Source organism: Microtus oregoni, unplaced genomic scaffold, assembly GCF_018167655.1.
Source record: "Microtus oregoni isolate MIOR12 unplaced genomic scaffold, Mior012 000023F_ref0000262, whole genome shotgun sequence".
Lineage (NCBI taxonomy): Eukaryota > Metazoa > Chordata > Mammalia > Rodentia > Cricetidae > Microtus > Microtus oregoni.
This window is the reverse complement of record NW_024543082.1, coordinates 17,946,556-17,968,266: the sequence shown is the minus strand read 5'-3', so window position 1 is coordinate 17,968,266 and position 21,711 is coordinate 17,946,556. Positions and strand designations below refer to the sequence as shown.

Genomic DNA, 21,711 nt, shown 5'->3' with positions numbered 1-21,711 from the left:
AAAAAAAGACTAACCATCATAACATTTATTAAAGACCCAGAGGAGAAACTAAAGTAAAGAATAAAGCCTAGAGCCCCCAACTTCCCTCAACAGATGGCTCTATGTTAGAGCTCTTCACGTGGATACCACACCTTTGTGGCTGGTAGGTGGCGAAGAGATATTCTCAGTACAATACAATAAGCTGTATTTGTTTGCACCTCATCCAGTGAAGCACTATCTGTCACCCAAACGCAAATATCTTTTATCAGGACCTCACTAAATCTAAATGCAGAGACGAAGAAGCATGGCTATATGGTAAGCTAGAGAAACTGCACACCAGCCTGTCTGGACGGAAGAGTCCCTGGGGGGTTTCAAAACATCTGCTGTGGATGCAAATGCCGTAATAGCTCAGGGAGTAAAAGTGCTTACCAGGCAACCCTGACAACCGGGGTTCTATCCTAGGACTCCACAGTGGAGGTGAGAACTGATCTCTGAAAGTTGTCCTCTTTCATATACACACTCAGACACACGTACACACAAATACACACACACACACACACACACACACACAGCTCTAACTGGACTTAGCATGTTATTTTAAAAAAAAAGCATGAAGTGGATTGGGTTATATTGGAGCGATATGAGAAGAGTTGAAGGGGAAAATGGGGGTAACAGTTTTATCATATATATGTTTTTAATTCTCAGAAAAAAGAATCCTAATGGCTACCACAGGCTGATGCCGCTGCCCTTTCCCACACATTTCAAGCCTTGCAGAAAGTACACACCAACATAGATTTGTGTGTGTGTGTGTGTGTGTGTGTGTGTGTGTGTATCTCACTTACAGAATCCCTGTTCTTGAGAAAGAAACTGAGGCTGAGTTTCTAATTTACTCTTTCAAGTCGCAGCTATAACGAGAAATGCCCCTCCTTTGTGCAGGCCTTCAAACAGCGCACAGAAAATGGAGAGAGCCGCTGTACAAGCCACGGCAGGCTTTGTGGTTTCCGCTTACATTCATGTTAGCACCTATAAATAAACTCCTATTCTGTGAATAAATTCTTATTGAAAACAGAAGAGAGAAATAGGAAAGGGTGAAGACAAGGCAGGAAAGTGTACCAGTGACAAGTTCAAATGCTGACATGATTAGAACAGCCTCTTAAGTCTCTCAGGATGAAGGACATGGGGATAGGGGATGGGATGGAAAGGCATGGGGTATGGGACAGGATAGAGGGCATGGAGGAACAGGTGTGGAAGGTCATAGAGAGGAAGAGAGGAGCATGATAGATGGGAATAGGTGGGGGGACCAGGATGGAAGGCTATGAGGGGGACAACTGCATTTCCAGGTCACCAGAGGAGCCTACAGAGGAAACGAGATTCTCTCTTGTTGCACATGACTGGCCCTTTCCAAACCTGGTCTCTGAAGTTCACACATTTGACTAAATCTGAAGATATACTGGTTCAGCCAACTATTAAATAGATCAATATAAATCAATCCTATTCTTCTGATCTTTTTATTTTCAATGGAGAAATGCCACAGCGTCATTTTCATTGGTTTTCTGCAGCCCAGCGGCTACATCTGTCCGTTCTTCTCTTCCCCCATCACTTGTGTCCCTGACAGATTCTCTGATGCCAACCAAAGCTGAACTGAGGATGCCCTCAGGGCATCCACTAGGATGGGTGGTTACTCATCATGGGTGACTACCCAGTGGGCTAGGCTTTGTCTTTCACAAACTATAGGACCATAGATGATCTCCCTCTCTCTCCCTCTCCCTCTTCCTCCCCCCATCCCACCTCCAGGCTTTGGCTTCTAGCTATAAAATGTGGATCTGCCTTCTGATGTTGTGGATCATTGTCAATAAACATAGAAAAGACATTAAAGAATGCACAGAATACAGAATGAGGAGAGCAGCAACAGGGTCATGTACTTTATTTAATGATGGGAGAGAAGGGAGAATGGGATACTGCTCCCACATTGAACTCTGGGTTCATGTCAAGCATCTGCATCTTTTAAAAAGGAGCTGGAGACACAGTGTTTGTCTGGTATGTGTGAGATCTTAGGTCCAAGCCCCAGTACAGCAAAGAAACAAACAAAACCATGTTCACTTTATCAGTCTAAAGGGCAAGCCAGGCTTGGTTGCCCACTTCTTTAATCTCAGCACTCAGGAGGTGGAAGCAGGCAGATCTCTGTGGGTTCAAAGGGAGCCTGGTCTACCAAGTGAGTTCCAGGACTCTTACACAGAGAAACCCTTTCTCAAAAGACAAATGGGCAAAGGACAAAGGACAAACCTGCTTGTTCAAATCTCACTAGCACTTCAGGGTCAGCATGAGTCTACTTCTTACACAAAGTCTGCAAGCAGACTCCACCGGCCATTCTTTTCTCTGACCCACAATCCTACAGTTTGTCTGTATGGTTTACAGTTAAACCTGGCTATTTTTTTCTCTACTGTTTCCTGTTTCATACACACAGATCCTGTTTCTCTAATCACATTAGCAACTTCTTTTATTTTTTTCTTCTTCACTGGTATCATCTATGCATGCACCAAACCATATGACTCACATCTACCGGTGGCTAGAGAGATAGCTCAGTGATTAAAAGTGCTTGCTCCTCTTGCAAGGGACCTAGGGTCAGTCCCAGCGCCACTGTGACTTTCACAACTGCCTACAATTCCAGCTCCAGGAGATCCGATGCCTTCTTCTCCTCGTACTCCTACACACAAATGGTGCACATACATACACTCATGCACGGATTCATAAATAAAATGAAATAAATAAAAAATTTAAAAGATAAAAATTATCTTTGCAACAAAATTAAATTGCAAAGCTATAAAGGTGGACACCTGGCTAGAAGTTTTGTTGAGAACAGGACAAATGTTTCTACCCATAGCTAAATGACTTTCTGAAAGCAACAGGTTTTCATTCTAAATCCTTCAATTATTTTACAGGTACTTGTTGAACCTTATGATGCACCAGGTGTTATTCTTGTCATTAAGATATGCGGTGACCGCAAGACTTGCTTTCTATAACAAAGCAATGTGTATGTGCACAGGATTGTTTTTACAAAACATCTCCGTGTGCTTTAGCTACCCATAATGTATTATACCCAAAGCCAAACCTTGGAAAGTCTTCTCGAGGGTCAAATGGTCAAAATCAAAACTAAGTTATTTTTATCTTAGTTTCTCCTGGGAAAAAAAAAGAGGAACAAACCCAACCCCATCTCCATACATGGACAAACCCATTCTTCCAGCCCCACCCAAGATGCAATTTCCTGCAGAAAAGATTTATTTTGGTTCATGGTTTCAGCCCATTGTCATAGGGAAAGCAGAATTAATGGCAGCAAGTGTACATGGTGGGGAGTGAGAGAATTCCACATTATGGTGGACTGAGAAGCAGAATATGAAGCTTGGACAAAGTGGACTGGGCTTCCAGTGGTTGCCTGTAGCAGCCTCCTGAGGTCAGTGAGGAGCACCTCCTAAGGGTTATACAGTTTCTCCAAAGAGTATCACTATCTCTAAACAAGTGTTGAACACATAAGTCAGTGGGGGACATTGCAGATTAATACTGTAACACTTTGCAGAAGAAGGACTGCAGAGAAATGAGAGGCCACAGCCAATCCCAGCCCAGCCTGGTCCAATTGGACTCCATCTTATTCACACAGAAGAGGAAGCTGCCTCCACACACACAATCACTTCTACCCCCATTTTCTGCAAGGCAAAGCCCACCAAACATATAGTCTTAGAGAGAGAAGGCCTGAGAGGCAGATAATAAAACAACACAGTTGTAAAAAAATAATTTATTGTTAATGCTCCTAAGGCATTATATATTAAAATTCCTCATCACTTTCCAAAAAGTACAGGCACAGAGAGGTTCACATTTGACGTAAAAAATAAAGGGGAAGAAGAAAAATCCACCCGTTTCAGTAGTTTAAGGAACTATACTGAAAATGAAACAATAAATTACTATATAGAAATTATTATTACTATAACATATAGAAGATAAATAAGAAAGCAAATTCACATTGTTCAGAGCCCTACATTTGATGCAGACTGATACATAGCTGTCTGCCAGTGACCTGCATCCATGGCTCATCAATCTGAGGTATCAGGCTGGGAAATTTCTCATTCCACAATGAAACTCTCTCCCCCAGAATTTCCAGAAAGACAATTTCCCCCAACAAAACAAATATTCTATTCCCTCATGACAGGCATTCTCTATCTGCAGGTGACTGATACAGTCACTAACTTGTGGCCTTCCAAAGGACAGGCATGCCTCTTTTGACAGTTTCAAAAGGACAGAGAGTCTCTGCTTAGCAATCATCTGCAGTAAGACACACAAGTAACAAGTCAAGAAACTGTGTCCTACAGAAAGGCTGGTGACACCAGTCAATGCAAAGCCAGTATGTGGTATCGGTAGCAGAAATTAAGCAGTCCTAATGATCCTTTGATGAGTTTTACATAAAAGAGCAATGATAGTAATAAAAACCTGAATGGCTGGCAACCTTAAAAGATGGCAGCATGTTCAAAACTCACAGACTTATGTTTTCCAAAAAAAAAAAAAAAAAGATACTGAGGCATCTCAGGAACAATGAAGAGATGAGAAACAAGATGCATCGAACTTATTTCTATATGTAACACTCAGTGATATGGCTGAGCTCAGTTGTTCAGACACCTAGGTATAGGTGGTGGAGGTAGGCAAAGAGTTATGGTCCTTAGGTCTTAGAAGCACCTTCCTGTCCCTCCCATCCTTTGCTTAGAGGTCTATCAAATATAATTGTGAGTGGAGAGAGGGCTTGAATGAGAACGATTGACTCGGTTCCCCGTCCCCTGACTACTTGCTTTTGCCTTGCCCCATTAACACAGGTTAACAGCCAGGTACTCTGCTTGTACTGTAGGAAAATCATCCATGCTCGAGCAGAGGCAGCCAGTGCTTCAAAGGCAGCAGGAATCTTGGGTTGTGGATCTTTGGTTCGCCCCAGACTTCATCTAGCTCCTGAATCCAGCTGGGACAGCTCTCACGAATTCAGCAAATGGAGCCAGGCTCCCTGTCTGTGCAGCATGAGTGGGAGGACTGTCTCCTCCTGCTGGTCACTACAAGATGGACTGTCTCCTCCTGCTGGTCACTACAAGATGGACTGTCTCCTCCTGCTGGTCACTACAAGATGGACTGTCTCCTCCTGCTGGTCACTACAAGATGGACTGTCTTCTCCTGCTGGTCACTACAAGATGGACTGTCTTCTCCTGCTGGTCACTACAAGATGGACTGTCTCCTCCTGCTGGTCACTGCAAGATGGACTGTCTTCTCCTGCTGGTCACTACAAGATAGGTTTTTAAATTCTCTTCCTTCTGAAACTGCAGAGCATTGCTTTCTGACACAGACCAACCTCCACCACTTCATTCTAGAAAGAAAACAAAGACAAACCAAAGTTACTGCCATGCCTAGCTTCCTCTGTCAGCTTCACCCAAGCTGGAATCACCTGGGAAAAGAATCTCAATGAGGGGTTGCCCAGGTCAGCTTGGCCTGTGGGCCTGTCTGGGGGTGGGGGTAGTGTTGACTGTCTTAATTAATGTGAGCGGACTGTCTGAAAGGGGGCAGCACCACTCTGCAGTCTGGAGCTCTGAATGGGGTAAGAGGAGAGAAAAGAGTTGAGCACCGAGTGTAAGTGCATTCATTTCTTGACCGTGGTTGTGATAATAATGAGAAACCTGAAGTTCCTGCTGCCCCGAGTTTCCTGCAAACACAAACTGGAACCTGACATCAGGTTTTATCCCAGAAACAGAAGCGAAACTAGGCCAGTCACTAATTTTCAGAAACCAAAATTATTTTCAACATTTGTTGAAACGTTTGGCTTTCTGGAGTATGTAATAGTAGATCAAATTGGAATAACCATTGATTATGAATAGAGAAACTTTACTCTCTGTGTGCATGCACAAATACATGCATATAGATAGAATGCATGCAGCATGCTGGATACTCTTCAAAAGGCAAATAGCATTTCCCTTTTTGGATGCTAATTTATTTGCAAAATAATTTCTATTTTTATTTGCAAACTAAGTGAATATTCATTTATTTTGGGTACTATTGGTGACAAATATGTGATAGTCTTTTGGATAATGAAGGCATTTTGACATTTGACCTTTCTCTGTACTCCAACTGTGGCAATAACTAACGTATGAGCACCCCAAACCACCTTCAGTGTGCCAGGAGAAACAAACAAGGGACACGGTGTTAGGTGACTGGCTTAGGTGGAGGTCCTCACATTGGCCCTGGTGGACACTACGGGGAGAGTTTGCTGTTCTGTGTGGGGTGCCCAGTCCCCAAGGCCTACTTTTCCCTACACTGCCTTCTCACTATTCTGTCTGCTTACAGGCTGTAAGCTCCGGAGAAGGACTGACTTGTGGAAGAGTGAGTAGAATAATGACTTGGCAAAAGACAAGGCAGCAACACTGCCAAGCCAGGTCATCTGCCCCAGTCCATTGGCTTAGCATTCCAGGTCCTAATTCTTTGCTTTCTCTACTTACCATAGAGCAAGAGAGATTCTGGGTCCTGCCCGAGACTCTCACAACTAGACAGATTCTTATCGTGGAAATTCTGTCGCACAATGCCAAGCACCAGCTCTTCACTCATCATGAACTCCATGAAGCCATCATCCTCAGCTGGAACTCCAAACTGCAAGTGGTAGGTTACCGTGGCATTTTCAACGCTGGAGGCCAAGTCATTGAAACAGACAGACATTACAGTGAACAACTAGAATCACAGTGAGGCTCAGAAGCCACTTTTAGCGTTAACACTTCTTTGGCTCCACATCTTCCTGTGAGCAGCTTCAGAGGGTGCACTGGCCTAGGAGAACGTACTGCCCTTGACCCCGCCTCTGCAGGCCATTACACAACCATCACCAACTGCTCACACTTTAGGGGTCCACCTTTGAAAGGGAAGGACACAGCCCCGCTATATAAAGAAAGACTGAGAGTTGGCACAGCACCCCCTACATCAGCCTTTCATCCTGTAGGGCCGAGCAGGAAGCCTGGCCTTTCCTCCTCCTCTATGCTCATCTCCCTGTTCTCAGTGTTGCCACTACGTGTATGCATCAGAGCTAGTCAGTTTAATGAGTTCTTTAAAAATGTTATTTATTTATTCTTTCGTAAGTTCTCAGACACATACGCGCACACACACTTTGATCACACCCTCCCCCAGGTTTAACCAGTTAACCTATAAACATGATTATGGTCTGAGCCAAGGTTCATTACCCTGACCTAGCTCCAGACCTCATGATCCCCCTGCCCAAAATGCCCTGTGCTCCAGCAGTGAGTCCTACCCCCTGTGTTTGGGGGTAATACTCCCCTATATCCACTTCCAGAGCCCCCTAAGACATGATGACAAACTATTAATCCTTTATTAATGAGACCTAAGGAATTTCCAACCCCAAGGAGGCCCTAACCTTTTCATCTTTTAGCACACATTTTTTTCCAATTTTTTATAATGAAAAATAATTATAGGTCTATCCTTAATTAGTAGCTTAAGCTGCACTATAGAGGCTACCTCACAGTTATTCTAGTTATATGGTTAAGATGACCCAGATTAGGCTCAGCAATAAAAAAAAATCAATAAACAGTCACATCAGAGAGATTTCTTCTAGGCAGAGTATTATAGAGGCTTCAGTCTCTGGAGTTAATCAGGCCCCTGCCCTGCTAAGGATAGGCAAAGAGCTCCCTCTTGAGGCCAGACGTCACATAGGCTACTGTCTGTACATTCTATAATGCAGGGGAGAACTCAGTTTGCAAACTTTCCCCAATAACAAAGAAGTGTGCCAAGCTCTGTGAACCAAATAAATAATGAAGTTTAGACTCTAACAAAGCCCAGGTACAAGATGCCACTAAAGGCAGTCTTTAAAGCCCGTTTTCTATCTCCAGTCCAGCTACCTGAGTTTGAGAGTGACCTGAATTATCCTCTAGCAATTATCTCGACGGAGGATGGACAGGCGGGCAGGCAGCAGTTCTGTATGCACACTGCTAAGGACATGAGCTAGTTGATGAAAAGGGCCTGAGGTGGATTTCAGAAGATCAAACTGGAAGGAAAGTGAGAGCATCAGGCTGCCTGACCCAGTCTGAGAACGCCATCCCTCTGACCCCTGTCTCCCCAACCCCAACTGCCACCCCTGACTCCCGGCTGATTTATAAAAGGCAGAAATTTGAGAACTGTTTTTCTGTGGGCTTTACCACAGCAGCCCACCACTGGAGGGGGTCTAGCGACTGATGCAGCAAACAATATTTTCAGGTTCCTGATGGGCCAGCCTGGTCTGAGGTAAAGAACTCTCCATCAATGTAAATACAAGTACAAGGGACAGGGATGTCATTTCCCACCTGCAAGGGCAGCAACCTTGAAAGTTGGATCAAGCCAAGTGTGTGAGGTCCAACTCTGCAATTCTTCCTTTCCTGCTTGCATTTTTGTGCCAGTGACTTACGATTGAAGGCAATATGGTCAGAATTGGGCAGTGGGTGCCTACAGAGACTTATGAAGAAGAATGAGGACAGCCTTAGACTGCAGATACTTTCTTGTCCTCCCCAATCAGGCCACCACCGGCGTTAGATGCTTCCCACAGTTCTATGAGCTTGAGTGGGAGAATTTTAATAGATAACACTGACTTTGATGACTGCCTCTCGGTGACACCTGAGGAACAACTGACAAGGCTTTGTCGCATAAATCTTGTTTAAAATACTTTCAGTAATCTCTGTGATATAAAACTATAATTATTAACTGACTCCTTACACACACACAAGCACACAGACACACACGCTTTGGTCTATATCCCCAAACTATTAAAAATGTTATGGAATTTAAAAATGTATATATATATATGTATATATATATACATATATGTATACATGCACACTGTGTATAGTAAATTTGTACACGGAAAAAATCAAGACAAAGTGTTGGGGTTGTTAATTCTGTAGAAGTGAGTGTAATTAGTCATTGGTAGCAGCACTAAAGAAAGGAGGCAGAAGGTAGACTTGACTGACAGGTTTGTCTCTATATTCTTAATATTAAATGAGGACAATATAATCCTAGATCTCTTTTGTGGCACATAGATCGTGTCACTTCTGGTCCATCACTCTCTGAGATTTATGTCTAGGCCTGTCATTTCCGTTTTTTTCTGCGTTGTGAGATACCAGCTGAACTAAGTGGTTTCCAGGACCTAGTCCAGCACAGCACTGTGAATCTATTATTGGCCCCTTCCCTGCACCAAGACTCTTGGCAATCACTGTGGGTGGGTAAACAGTGATGGGCTGGACAGGTGGGTGGGTGTTCTTCTGAGCAAGAGGCCAAGTTCTGTGCTCTACCCTGGTGGAGGTCCAAAATGTGAGCCTGCTTCCACACGGACCAAAGGTCAGAGGGTTGGAGTTTTACCCTAGTTCCTTAAAGGTTATTGTGCTTCCACCTCAAACAAAGCTCCCACCTAGTTAATGAACAGAGAGTTCTGCTCTCTCAAGGTTATTGTCAACAGGTGTGGCTAATTGCCAGACCTTGTACTCCAGGAATAGAGAAGTAGTTTGTTCCTACCTCAAACAAAAGTCTAAGGATCCAGTTAAGTTCCAGTTCCCTTTATGGAACTTTGGATTCCACCCAGGGAGTGGTTTGCCTACAGAAATATTTTGGTCTAGGGTGTAAGCATGATTTGTTTTGTTCTAGCAATTTAATGTTTAACTGTGAATGTAGCCCATGACTTTCGATTGGTATGTTCATTCCCTTGTATCATGTTTAATGCAGTCTTTTGTCTTACTCCTACCTTTTGGGGTCAGGGGTATTTTAAGCAGGAAATTAAATGCGGGCAAAAAGGGAGAAATTTAGTACTCACTGAAGTTCCCTCCCAATACTATCCTATATGTTTCTCCGTTTTATTATTGTCATTTGCTTCTTATATTCTGTACTTCTAATCCCCGTGCCTTTGACCTGGCAAGAGGTATTTTTGCTGTGGCTGGTTCCCGACATTACCTGAAGTCCACGATGTCAGCAGAGGTGAAATAACGACTCAGCGATGGTGACTGTGTATATACGTCGGTGAGCTAAACACACAGCAAGAAAAAACACACAAGTCACTGGTGATCATCTCACAAGTCAGCTACAGAAGCAAAGGACTTCTGGACAAAGGGGAATTCATTCTGGGTAGGCATTCACTTATCTAGGAGCTCTAGACTAAGAGTAAGACAGAGGAAGCTGACCACAGATCAAAGCTCAGGCTAACACTCAGTGAGTTCAGTGTTCAAAATAGAGTCTCATTGAGAGTCAAGCACATGCCTATAATCCCAGCATTCTGAAAGCTGAGGAAGCCAGACTGCCCAGGAGTTCAAAGTAAGCCTGGTCTTCATAGTGAGTTCTAGGTCAGCCAAGACTGCACAAGACTCTGTCAAAAAAATAAAAAATAAAAATGGGCTTAATGATAAGGTCCGAGTAACTCACTGGGAATTGTCTACATCACTTAGGAGTTGAGCTGACACTTGGTGTCCTCAGTGGTACTACGGTCAGTGATCCTCAAGCAGAAGCTCACAGAGGCACCACAAACTGCTCGGGAGTGAGGGGAAGAAAAGGAAATGGATCGGTTCAGCACAAGCCACTCAGCTCTAGGGACATCACTGGTCGTGGGCTTCTTTCTTTCTTCTACAGAACTTCATTGGTAGGAGAAAGGTCTATCCTGAGTGTCAGGTCCAGCATTTCCCCAGGCAAGGGAACAAAGTAATGAAGTTCCAAAGATATGGAGGCTTTGCAGTAAAAATTGCATTCATCCTAAAAATGATAACGCCCATATTTCTGCCACCTGCGCCTCATGCCTTCACATTTGCCATGCAATAGCTCCATAGTCTATGATTGTTTATTATTTCCTAATGAGCCAATTCATGGATTGAAATTACCAAAAGTCAGAAATGTACAAATGAGGTAGAGGCTGCAAAACCAAAATGAGGCCCATGAAATTGCGCAAATGAATCTGGACGAGAGAGGGGATGGGGAGACCAATAGAACACATGTGATGGGAAGGAGGAAGGGGGACATCTCAGGACAGAGCACTATGGCAAGGATGGTGGCTAGGAGACAGGGGAGAGGAGCGAGTGGGAGAAAGGGACAAAACTGTGCATATGAAAATATTACTTTTTTACTTTATATTCTAAATAGAATGGTTGAAATGCATTTAATACACCTAACATACTCAACATCTAGCCTAGCCCAGTCTACTTTAAAGATGCCCAAAACACTTTCTTTTGTTGGCCTACAACTGGACAGACCCATCTAACACAAAGCCCATTTTATAGTAAGGTGCTATACTCATACAAATTGTCTAAGTATTGTCATTAAACCCCAAACCAGAAAGGCTGTATATTTATGGTCTGGAAACCATAAATTAAGAATTAGGCAAAGTTTCTCCCTTCTGTGGCACTGACCAACACCCTGACATTGGAATGCATCCTTTCTTCACTTATGCTTAGAAATCACTACTTCTTATAGAATCATAACAGCATTTTATTTATGTTCAGACACGTTCTTAACAGCTTGATCAAGCTGGTCTCAGATTCCTGACTCAGTATCTTCCTGCCTCACATTCGCAGGTAGCTGAGACCACAGATGTGTACCATTGTGAGCAAATTAATACTTACTTTTTTGTTTCGCTGAAAATTACATTGAGAGTCACTTCTAAGAGGCATCTCAGTGAAGGCCCTTCAGGCTCCCATGGAGACTGCATTACATCATTACCCCAGCTCATCCGATGGCCATGTGACTTCTGTCCATGTTGTCTTTACCGTAAACTATGCTGATGCAATCATCCCCAGACATTTCTGTGCACCTCTTTGTTCATGTGAGAATCTCCCCGAGGCACATGGCAAGGAGTGGAACTACTGGTCCAAAAGCAGCTGCATCTTCAACTCAGCTCACTCCTGATGAACGTTCTCCATTTTCCTCTCCTCCGCGCACTCATACTCTTACTAGACTTAAAATTTTCCCAACTTTGGGGATGTAGGACTGTGTGTCACACTGTGTATACTGCCTATCCTAATATAGGGGGAGTACCTTTCTAGGTGTTCAACTCTCTCAGACCTCTGAATCATCTGTCATTTCCTTTTCTTAGCTTTTCCCTATCTATTTGGAGTGTTTGGTTTTATTTACAGACAGTAGTTATTGGCATTATGTGACATCATCGTTTTCTGACCTTGAAAAGCTATTTTTGCTTTCCTGTGCATTTTGTCTGCATTTGTCTGTACGGGTACTGCACAGGTACATGGTGCACATGGAGGCAGGAGAAGGCATCGGATGCCCTGGAGCTAGAATTACAGATGTTGTGAGCCGACATGTGAATACTGGGAACCAAACCTGCGTTCTCTGCAAGAGCAAAACGTGCTCTTCACCACTGTGGCATCTCTCCAGCCTGGTTTTCCAAACTTTGATTGGTCCTCTCATCAAGGTTCAAAGATACAAATCCTAACTCCTTTGTACTAGAGAATACATGGCAGATGAAATTTACAGTGTTTCTTCTGCATTTACATTGGAAAATTAAAATCTTGTTTCCCAAAGCATTAGTTCTAGGGTAAGTCAGCCGTGGACTGGGATCTGGTACCACTTTCAGCATGAGCACAGCTCTGGATTAAAGTCACAGCTACATCAAAAGCAAGACCAGACCCACTCCTGCTCAGCTCTGTTCTGGGCTTCTCACTTCGCCAGTAGCGAGCTTGTGGTGAGCTAGCCATCTCCAGGTATACCAGGAAACCCTAGTGAGCCATGAACTTATCCAGTAGTAAGCATTGTAACATACCACACGCAGTAGAACCCTATGAAGGTGCACACCTTCTTTCCTACCTAATCTCAAGGAAGTTGCACAACCAAGCACTCTCACCTAACTCAGTGAAAATCCAGTGGTACTCGGGGTGTGTACAGTTCTCATCTTAGAAATGGAACCTTTAAAAGAACTCCACATGAGAGGAATTTTGTCATTCCCTTTCTACAGATTAAGAACCAGTATTCCAAGAAGTTAAAAACTTGAGAGTTTCTTCATACACAGCTCGTAGATTCTGAGGGCCAAATTCACATTTATATGTGACAGACATGAAGCCCGGGTGAGGGATGTGTCTTTCACTGAAGTATCAGGAAAGAAAAAAACAAAACACAATAAGAGCTTCGGAGGAAGGTGGGAAGAAGTCATTCAGCTCTTGAGCTCCAGTATGAAGAAGGTGGATGATGGACGAGGGGAAATTCAGGTTCTAGAAGGCAACACTCACTGCTCAGAATGGAGGGAAGGAGATGGTAGCTAGAGGATGCTACAAAGGATGTTTTCTCAAGCACTAAAAATACTGGTAATTAATAGTAACCAGAGGCCTCTCTTCTTGTAGACTGTGCCTATCATTCTTCATAAAAACTTACATATGTATGGTGTGTGTGTGTGTGTGTGTGTGTGTGTGTGCATGCACCTGCCTGTATGAAGGCCAGAAGTCCTCTTTCTCTGTTGCTCTCTACTCTGTCTTTTGAGCTAGTGTCCCTCCCTGAATCCAGAACTCACCAAACTAGGCTAGGTGACCAACAAGTTCTAGGGGTCTTCCAGTCTCCCATTCCTGACTCACTCACCCCAATAATAGGATTATAGATTCAGACATCCATGCCTGGCTGCTTTATATAAGTTTGGGGAATCCAAATTCAGGTCCCCATGTTTCCACAGCCACCTCCCCAATACCCACTATTATTTCCAACCTGTTCTTTCCCTACATTCCTTCCGAAATCTACCCTAGGATCTAGCACTCTGCACATAGCAGATGCTCAGCAAAATGTCAAAGCTAAAATTGTGAATTAAAAGTTGGAATGTATGGCTGGTGCACAGTTAGTGTGCACTCTAAGGGTCTCTGGCTGGTGCTTCTCATTGCACACACAGCTATATTTGCATTACACAAACTCAGTTATAAAAATTAACAAGACTACTTGGGTGAGATAGGGAGACTCATCTGTCTCACTCTTTAATCTATTTGATTTTTGCATTGGTTTCATAGGAGTCCTGGTTACAGAGCTTATTCCAAGCTCTAGGCACTGTCCACTTGATAGTTAGAATAGCAATGTTTATGGTGTACAATATCATCTAAAAACTGCTTTTGTTCCTACATTCCTTCCTCCCTGTCTTCTGCTGGGTCCCCCTGGTTCCACCTAATGTTTGGTTGTGAGTCTCTGCATCTGTTCCCATCAGTTGCTGGATGACATCCCTCCGATGACAACTGAGCAAGGTACCAATCTATGAGTATAGCAGAAGGGGTTAAAGACACCACAGAATACAGCCCACAGGACTCATAGAGGCTCACAGAGGCTGAAGTGACAAACATGGATCCTGTATGGGTCTGACCTGTGTCTTCTTCATATATCTTATGGTTACACACCTTAGTGTTCTTTTGGGACTCCTAGAAGTGGGAGTGGGGGGTATCTGACTCTTTCTCCTGTGTTTGGGACCCTTTTCCTTCTACTAGGTTGCCTTATCCAGTCTTGATATGAGGGTTTGTGCCTAATCTTATAGTACCTTGTTAGGCCATGTTCTGTGAATACCCCTGGGAGGTCTGTACTTTTTTTTCTAAGGGAAACAGAGGATCTAGAGAAAGGAAATGTTGGGAAAGAAACTAGCAGGAGTGGAGGGAGAGGAAACTACAGTTGGGATGTAATGTAAGAGAGAAGAACAAAAGTTTTAAAAAGTGTTTTTGTTTGGATGTTTTTATTTCTTCAGAGTTTGTTTGGTTGGTTGATTGGTTTTGTTTGGTTTTGGAAACAGGATTTCACTCCAGGCTAGGCTGGCCTGAAACTTTACTACGTAGGCCAAGTTGCAATCTTCCTGTCTCAGCCTCCTAAATGCTGGAATTAGAGCCATTCACTATCCCATGTACCTACTCAAAAGTTAAACACTTAATATTCTGCTGAACATCAAGTGTGCTATCCTTGGCTGGAATGACAATATCAGAGAACTGTGTGAACAAGAAGGCTCTTGGAGCAAGGAATGATGGGCTGAGACCTGAATCTCAGAATGGCAATGACCAAGGGTAGCTCTGGTACACTGCTTTTGTCACACTTTCCCTGGAGTGGCCACCCAACCAAAGGATGAGAACTGTCAAATACAAATTATCGGAAGGTACCTTGAAAGGTTGCTCGGTGGTTAGAACCACTCACTGCTCCTGTAGAGGACGCAGGTTCCCAGCACCCAGAGCAGGTGACTCACAACCCATCTCTCTCCAGTTCTGGTGTCTGACACCCTCTGGCCTCCATGGACACTGCCATGTGTGTGATGCATATAAACTCACAAAGTCACACATGCATTCTCGTAAATAAAATATTTTAAATAATTAAAAAATTGCAGGAAGTCTTTGCTGTTGTTGTTACACTCCTATGCAAGCTAAGACATCCAACCAAGGTCACCAAAGCCGAATTTCTACGCTACCAGGCTGAAACTAGGCTGTGTGTCCAACTGTCTGAGAAGTCAGGATTAAAGTGACAGCCAGACAGGTCAGTTTCAACTTGAAAATGATGTTCCCTCAAGGCTTTATATTTTCTTATAAAATCCAATATCCTGAACCAATCTATGCTTAACAAACCAGTTATTTTCTGCCATTCTCTCTCTCTGTCTCCACTTTACAAGGATGTCATTGTGGATGACCTAACCACTCTCTTCTCAGAACTCCTTTCTTCAAGCCCTTCTGGTTCTATAAAACCAAGCTCCTTTGCTCAAACCAGAGGATTTATTCCTTTATGGATTAAGGTGTTTCACATGTCTTGGAGAGGAATAAAGCCAATTAAGCTTTGCATGGTGCATTCCTGCAGCTAGCACAAGCTTAAAACAGGAACCCGGTGACCAAGTGGACAGTGTAGGCTATATAGGAGACTCTGCCTCAGAATTTTCCTGGGTCTGGCATGAACTCCCATCTTTGGTAGCCAAGACTGACCCACAAAATTTTCAATCTGTCTGCAGAGCTTCCATCTTGCAGAAGACTCTTCAACATTTCCCATCCCACAGATCATGTAGCCAACCTTCCAACCAGGAGGCTGGAGGTACACTCTTCTTTACCCCTTTCCAGTCACTCAGTTCCTCTGAGTAAAGATGCCTTAAATCTCAACTCTTTCTTACCTCCCCCAAGGCTGCCCCAATTGAAACTGCCTTCATTTCTCAGATGCACACAGCTGCACTGTCTCAAAACTAGTCTCTTCGAGTATTGTCCAGAACCACACAGGAGGAAGAAAATGAAACTCTAGCCTTGTCAGTCTACAACTTAAAATCTTTACATAGTCTACCCAAAGGTGGGGAAATCCCATGACCTACCCCCTACTTTTCTGTCTAGATTAACCCCTATAGATCCTCAATACAGCATACTCAAGCCCAGTATACCACTGCACAGACCCTTGAAATAGATACATATCCTGTTCGTCCATCTTCCTGTCCTTTACAAGGAAAGTGTGTGTGTATCCTATATGCATATATATCCTATATGCATATATATCCTGCATATATATCCTATATGCATATAGATATAGATATTGTAACATCTTTGCCCTTATTTTATAACTATCCTGAGTACCAGCTCCTTCATCTGCTTCCACCCCCAACTCACACAGTTTAGATGTACCTCCTTTGTAGATGTAGAACACTGTGTGAGAGACTGGGGACATGACTCATTCATAAAGTATTTGTTGCTTAAGCAGGAGAATCTGAGTCCAATCTCCAGAAGTCACATAAAACGTCAGGCGTAGTAGCACCCGCCAGTAATCACAGTCCTGGGGAGGCAGGGACAGCAGGATCCTGGGACACACTGGTCAGCCACCCTAGCCAAACTGGGTGCTCTCTGGGTCCCAGGGAAAAATTCTATCTCAAAAAATAAGGTGGAGGGCAATTGAAGAAAAGACCTAACGTCAACCTCTGGCGGCTTTGCCACACAGAAGACCCACTGGCAAGCATTTCCTCCTGCTGCTCCCTCTAGAGCTTTGCCAACCGCTCTAACAGAGTTTATAATCCAATGTTAAGACCTCCATAGCCAACACATAAGGCATAATCACCCTTTTAGTGAGCAAGTGAGGCAAGTCCTCTTCATGAGCACACTCCTCTGGAATCTTGAGCATGACGAAGAATGTTTTGTTTGACGATAATTCCGGTATTTCATTCTCATCTTCATCGATGTAAGTTACTAAAGAGATTCAGGAGATAAAATGAAGGTGAGAACAAGCATAAAATAATGAGTTGAATAAAGACAGATGTGGTGGTGTACACCTGTAATCCCAGAACACAGAGGCAGGGGAACCACTTCAAGTTCCCGGCCAGCTTGATCTACAAAGCCAGCTCCCATGACGTCATGGTGAGACTGAATCTCAAAATATACAAAGCCAAAAAAGACATAACTTCTATAACAAAACATTACAAACAGTACTGAAGGACGCTGAAGCCTAGACACAGTAAGTACAAGCAGGAATTCTTCCTTTGATCAGCAAAATGGAATAAAAGAGAGTAGCTTGTGTTCATTGTGATAAATGTTTTGTTGGTTTTAGGGCAAAGGGGTCTCTGACACCACTGAATATAGACCAGGGGAAAGACCAGGAGGAAAGAACTGGAAAAGCATGAAGATGTTTGCAATACTGAACCTGAAGGTTAGCAGGGTACTCAGGTGTCAGGACAAGGGCTAAAAGACAGCGAAGACCCACACAGGGAGTGATCGCAAGCAGCTTCAGGGAACCACCTTCCATTTCAGTGCTGTCAAAGACCATGAAGAGACAATGATGTCACGAACAAGCATGGAGGTAAGACTAGAAAATGGGGATATGAGTCTATGTCTCCAAGCATTCTAAGAGTCAGGGCATGGGCATGAAGTCATCACTCCAACCACAGAAGGGGGATGTTGACATACTCTATTTGCAGAAAGGAAGCCAAACTTCACTTGGAGCCCCAGGGCCTGCAGAGCCACTCCTAGGACAATGAGCTCTGTGTGGCTTGTGTTCTAATGACCAGTGCTAATTGATTTTTAAACAGTTAAAGCTGGAGGAATGAAGGAATGCCACCCAAGGAGCCAGGAGCCAGAAGCTGGCACTGGTGTGCTTATTACAGCTCTCCTGGCTCCAGTCCAGCCTCACAGACTTGCTCCACACAGGGGGCTACCTCATCTGGCCTGTGAAAGGCGTGGGCAGCTGAGGAGCTAGGTGCTCTCTGGCGTCCCCCTGAAATCCTGTACAGCATACGTAACCGACTCTGCCTCTTTTACTGGCCTTTGAAAGACCATGCTGGAATGGATTCAGTGTTTGTGACAGAAATGCGGATAAAATACAGGGTTGTTCTGTCTCAAAAAATCCAAAAGGAAAGCAATTGAAGATGATACCCAATGTCAAACGGTGGCTTTCATGTGGACATGCACACACACAAACGACAAATGAACATGTTCAACAGTCTTCCCCAGCTGTTAATCCTGTGAACTACAATAACGACCAGTGTAACAAAATATGCCCACGGATGAAAGAGAGGCAAGGATGTTATGGGAGTAGCCAACTGCTCTCTGATTCGATTTAAGTCCAGTCCACTAGAGAAAGCTTGTGCCTGGTATTTTAAAATCTGTCCAGGAGCCCAAGACTGGAAAACTCATAGGCCACAGGAGTAAACATACTACTATTACTCCGCTAAATGGCCAGAGTCACCGCAAACTGCCTCTAAATTCCTATAGATTAGTGATGCTCCCAGACCTCGTCAGAGAAGTTTTTAGTACAATGGATAGTGGTGAACACAGAAATTCAGACCTGATCACAGTGCAGAGAATGTGTCTCAATGTTCAGCCACGACTGGAGCACCTACATCTATCTCTCAACCCACCACCAAAGCCCAGGGACGATTGTGGAAGAATCGTCAAGGATCAAAAAGATTGGAAGAACTTGGAATCACACAACAAGAATGAAGCGGTGTCTTATAGACATGACAGGACGGCTGCAGCCATGAAGTCATGGCAGTTCTGGTAGTCTGCATGAGGCCCACACGAGACCAAGCTGGTCAGCACTAACGTGGAGGAAGGGGGGCTCAGAGCCTCCTCCTTCTAGGAGCTATTGGCAGTTAAAAGCTTCCAGGGAAGGGAGAGACGGAATTTTAAATTTCTTTTTAACTTTTTACTGATTTTTTTTTGTGCATTTCACACCATGCATCCCAATCCCATTCATCTCCCTGTCCCCTAGTATCTACCCTCTGCCCTTGTAACCTCTCCCCAAAATGAAATATAAAAGAAAAAAATCTCATCTTGAAAGCTGTATGTAGTGTGTCTCAGTGAGTCACACAGTGTACCCTTCGGATCATATATCTACTTGTGAGACTTCATTGCAATGAGTCATTGGTCTGGCTTGAGGCCTCTGGTTTCTGCTACACTGTCAATACTGGGCCCTTAGTGGGACTCCTCTTGGATATCCTGTTTTTGCCCTATATCACAGAGATCCTGCAGCTTTGCATCTACAGGACCAGCCCTTTCATGTGCTCCAGCAGTTTGTAGATGGGGTGGATGTTGGGAGGATGAGGGGGACAACTCATAGCCCTGGTTCTAGGCCTAGGTAGTAGCTGGCTTGATCAACCTGCCAGCTCTCTTTTATTCTCACCACCAAGATAAGCTTTCCATCGCTGCCTGGCCAGCTCTCCCACTGTTGCAAGCAACAAGGGATAGGGCCACTTCTCCTGCTCAGGCCCTCAGGGCCAGCTCACCTGTAGCCACACCACCTGGGCCAGCTCTGCTATGCTGCCAAGGTGAGGTGCAGGGCCCACTGTCCTGAGTGCTGAAACTTGCGAGGGACAGGACCAGCCCTCCCACTAGGAGAAAGAGTATTTTAAGATGTAGCCCAAAGTAAGTCAAGCATGCTTCAGGAGATGGTCCCACTTCTAGGAGTATATGATCTGCACAAATTAGACGTGATAGATCATTCAGAAAAACAAATAAACAACAAAAAAGGACATGGAGTTGGGAAGGGTAGGGAGACAGCGGTGGATCTAGGAGAAGTTAGAAGGAAGAGTGAGGGTAAATATGATCAAACTATATCATATAAAATTGATAGAAATATTAAAATTGAAAAAAAACCTGCCACTAACACCTGACAGAAACTTCTGTACACTGACCCACCCAAAAGGGGAATGTTCTTTCTGACTTCAGACATCAATAATCATAGATTAGCTTTGCTTATTTTGAACTTTTAATAAACAGAACCACGCTAGAAAACAAAACAAAGAAGCCCAGCATGATGGATTGTACTTCTAATTTCAGTTCCAGGAGGGGACAGGCGGAGTTGCAGGGCTCATTGGACACCCAGCCTAGCATACTTACTGAGTCTGAGACCAAGGTGAAAGACCAGCTGAAAAATAAAATGGAGGGCCCTGAGGGATAACAGTCAAAGCTATCCAAGAAGAACAGCTACTCTAGTAATCATTAAATAAAAGAGCCTGCTACCATTTTATAGTTTTTACCTCACATCATTCCCACAAGCTCAATACTATTGTGTTCATCTTAAAAGGCTGAAAGAAGATGTGTATATTTTTTCAGGCCAATAGGTTAATATGTATTATGAACAAGGTATGTTAATAAATTCAGATTTCATTTTTATTTTACCAATGTAAAAAAAATTAAAAAAAAATAAAAAAATCCAGATGATTAGAGATTTTGTCTAAAGCTACATAGTCAGATGTTAGCAAAGCAAGAGTATTTGATCTCCCCAGTCACCTTGAAGTGATAAAAAGTGACAAGAGAGGAGCTAGCTGTGCTCTGATTGTGTGTTTTCCCAGACTCAAATGTTGAAATCAGTTACTAGCATGAATGGGATTACTATCGTTTTTTTTTTTCAAGCCCCAGAGACCTGCCTAGTCCCTTTAATCAAAGGCTATAAGGAGTCAGCTACCATTCAGAAAATGATCACTACTAGTTAACATATCTTCTGATGCTTTGAACTTTGACGTCTGAAACTCTGGAATTATAAGCAATCAATTTCTATTGTTTAAGGCGATCGGGCTTATGGCATTTTGTTACAGTAAGCCAAGAAGACTGGTGGAGAATACAAATGTATACTAGTTTCACATAGATAATGATGGAAATGGTGAAAGTTCTTTCTGAGTGGAGATATCTTATGAAGAACATCTCTAACACTCAGCAGCTTGAGAAGGTGTGCACCAAATCTCTCTCCCAAAGGGCAGGCTGCTGCCCATGCTAGCAATGAGCTTTCCAAGTGAGGAAAATTAAGAATATGAAAGGTGAGAGAGTTAAAGAAAAGACTCATAGACTCACAGTGCAGATACTGAAAGCAAAAGTAACAAAAATAACCCAGCTCCAAACAAGTGGACTAGCAATTATTTGATTGTGAAGTCTGACCTTTATCCTCCTTTGGTCCTAGTTATAGTATCATCTCTATTAGTTGCCTTGTACTCTCTGAATCTCTAGGACTCCATGACTCTATACATACATGCATACACACACACATATGCACTAGAGAATGGTATACCTTGGTATGATAAAACTGTGGACAAGAGGCACAACAGGTCTAGAAGTATTCAAAGAGCAGGACCCAAAGGAGACCCACAAGTCTATAATCTCAGTTCCTCGGAAGGCTGAGACAAGAGGATCATGGGTCTGGGCAACTTGGTAAGACCCTGTCTCAGAAAAAAAAAGGTAACCAGCTGGCTGTGATGGCACATGCCTTTAATCCTAACACTTGGGAAGCAGAGGCAAGCAGATCTCAGCTTGAAACCAACCTGGTCTA

General features: G+C 43.5%; 1 protein-coding gene across 1 annotated transcript in view; it reads right to left on the bottom strand.

Moving 5' to 3' along the window:
• Positions 1–5,178: 5,178 nt before the first annotated feature.
• CUNH3orf52 (chromosome unknown C3orf52 homolog) overlaps positions 5,179–21,711 on the bottom strand; it is a 28,026-nt gene continuing 11,493 nt past the window's right edge. Inside the window, exons 4-7 of the mRNA XM_041672995.1 lie at positions 17,017–17,144; positions 9,964–10,034; positions 6,492–6,673; positions 5,179–5,368 (exon numbers count right to left, since the gene is read on the bottom strand). Of these exons, the coding sequence (XP_041528929.1) occupies positions 5,364–5,368; positions 6,492–6,673; positions 9,964–10,034; positions 17,017–17,144 (386 nt within the window). The 3' untranslated portion in view covers positions 5,179–5,363. The remainder of the gene's footprint in view (positions 5,369–6,491; positions 6,674–9,963; positions 10,035–17,016; positions 17,145–21,711) is intronic.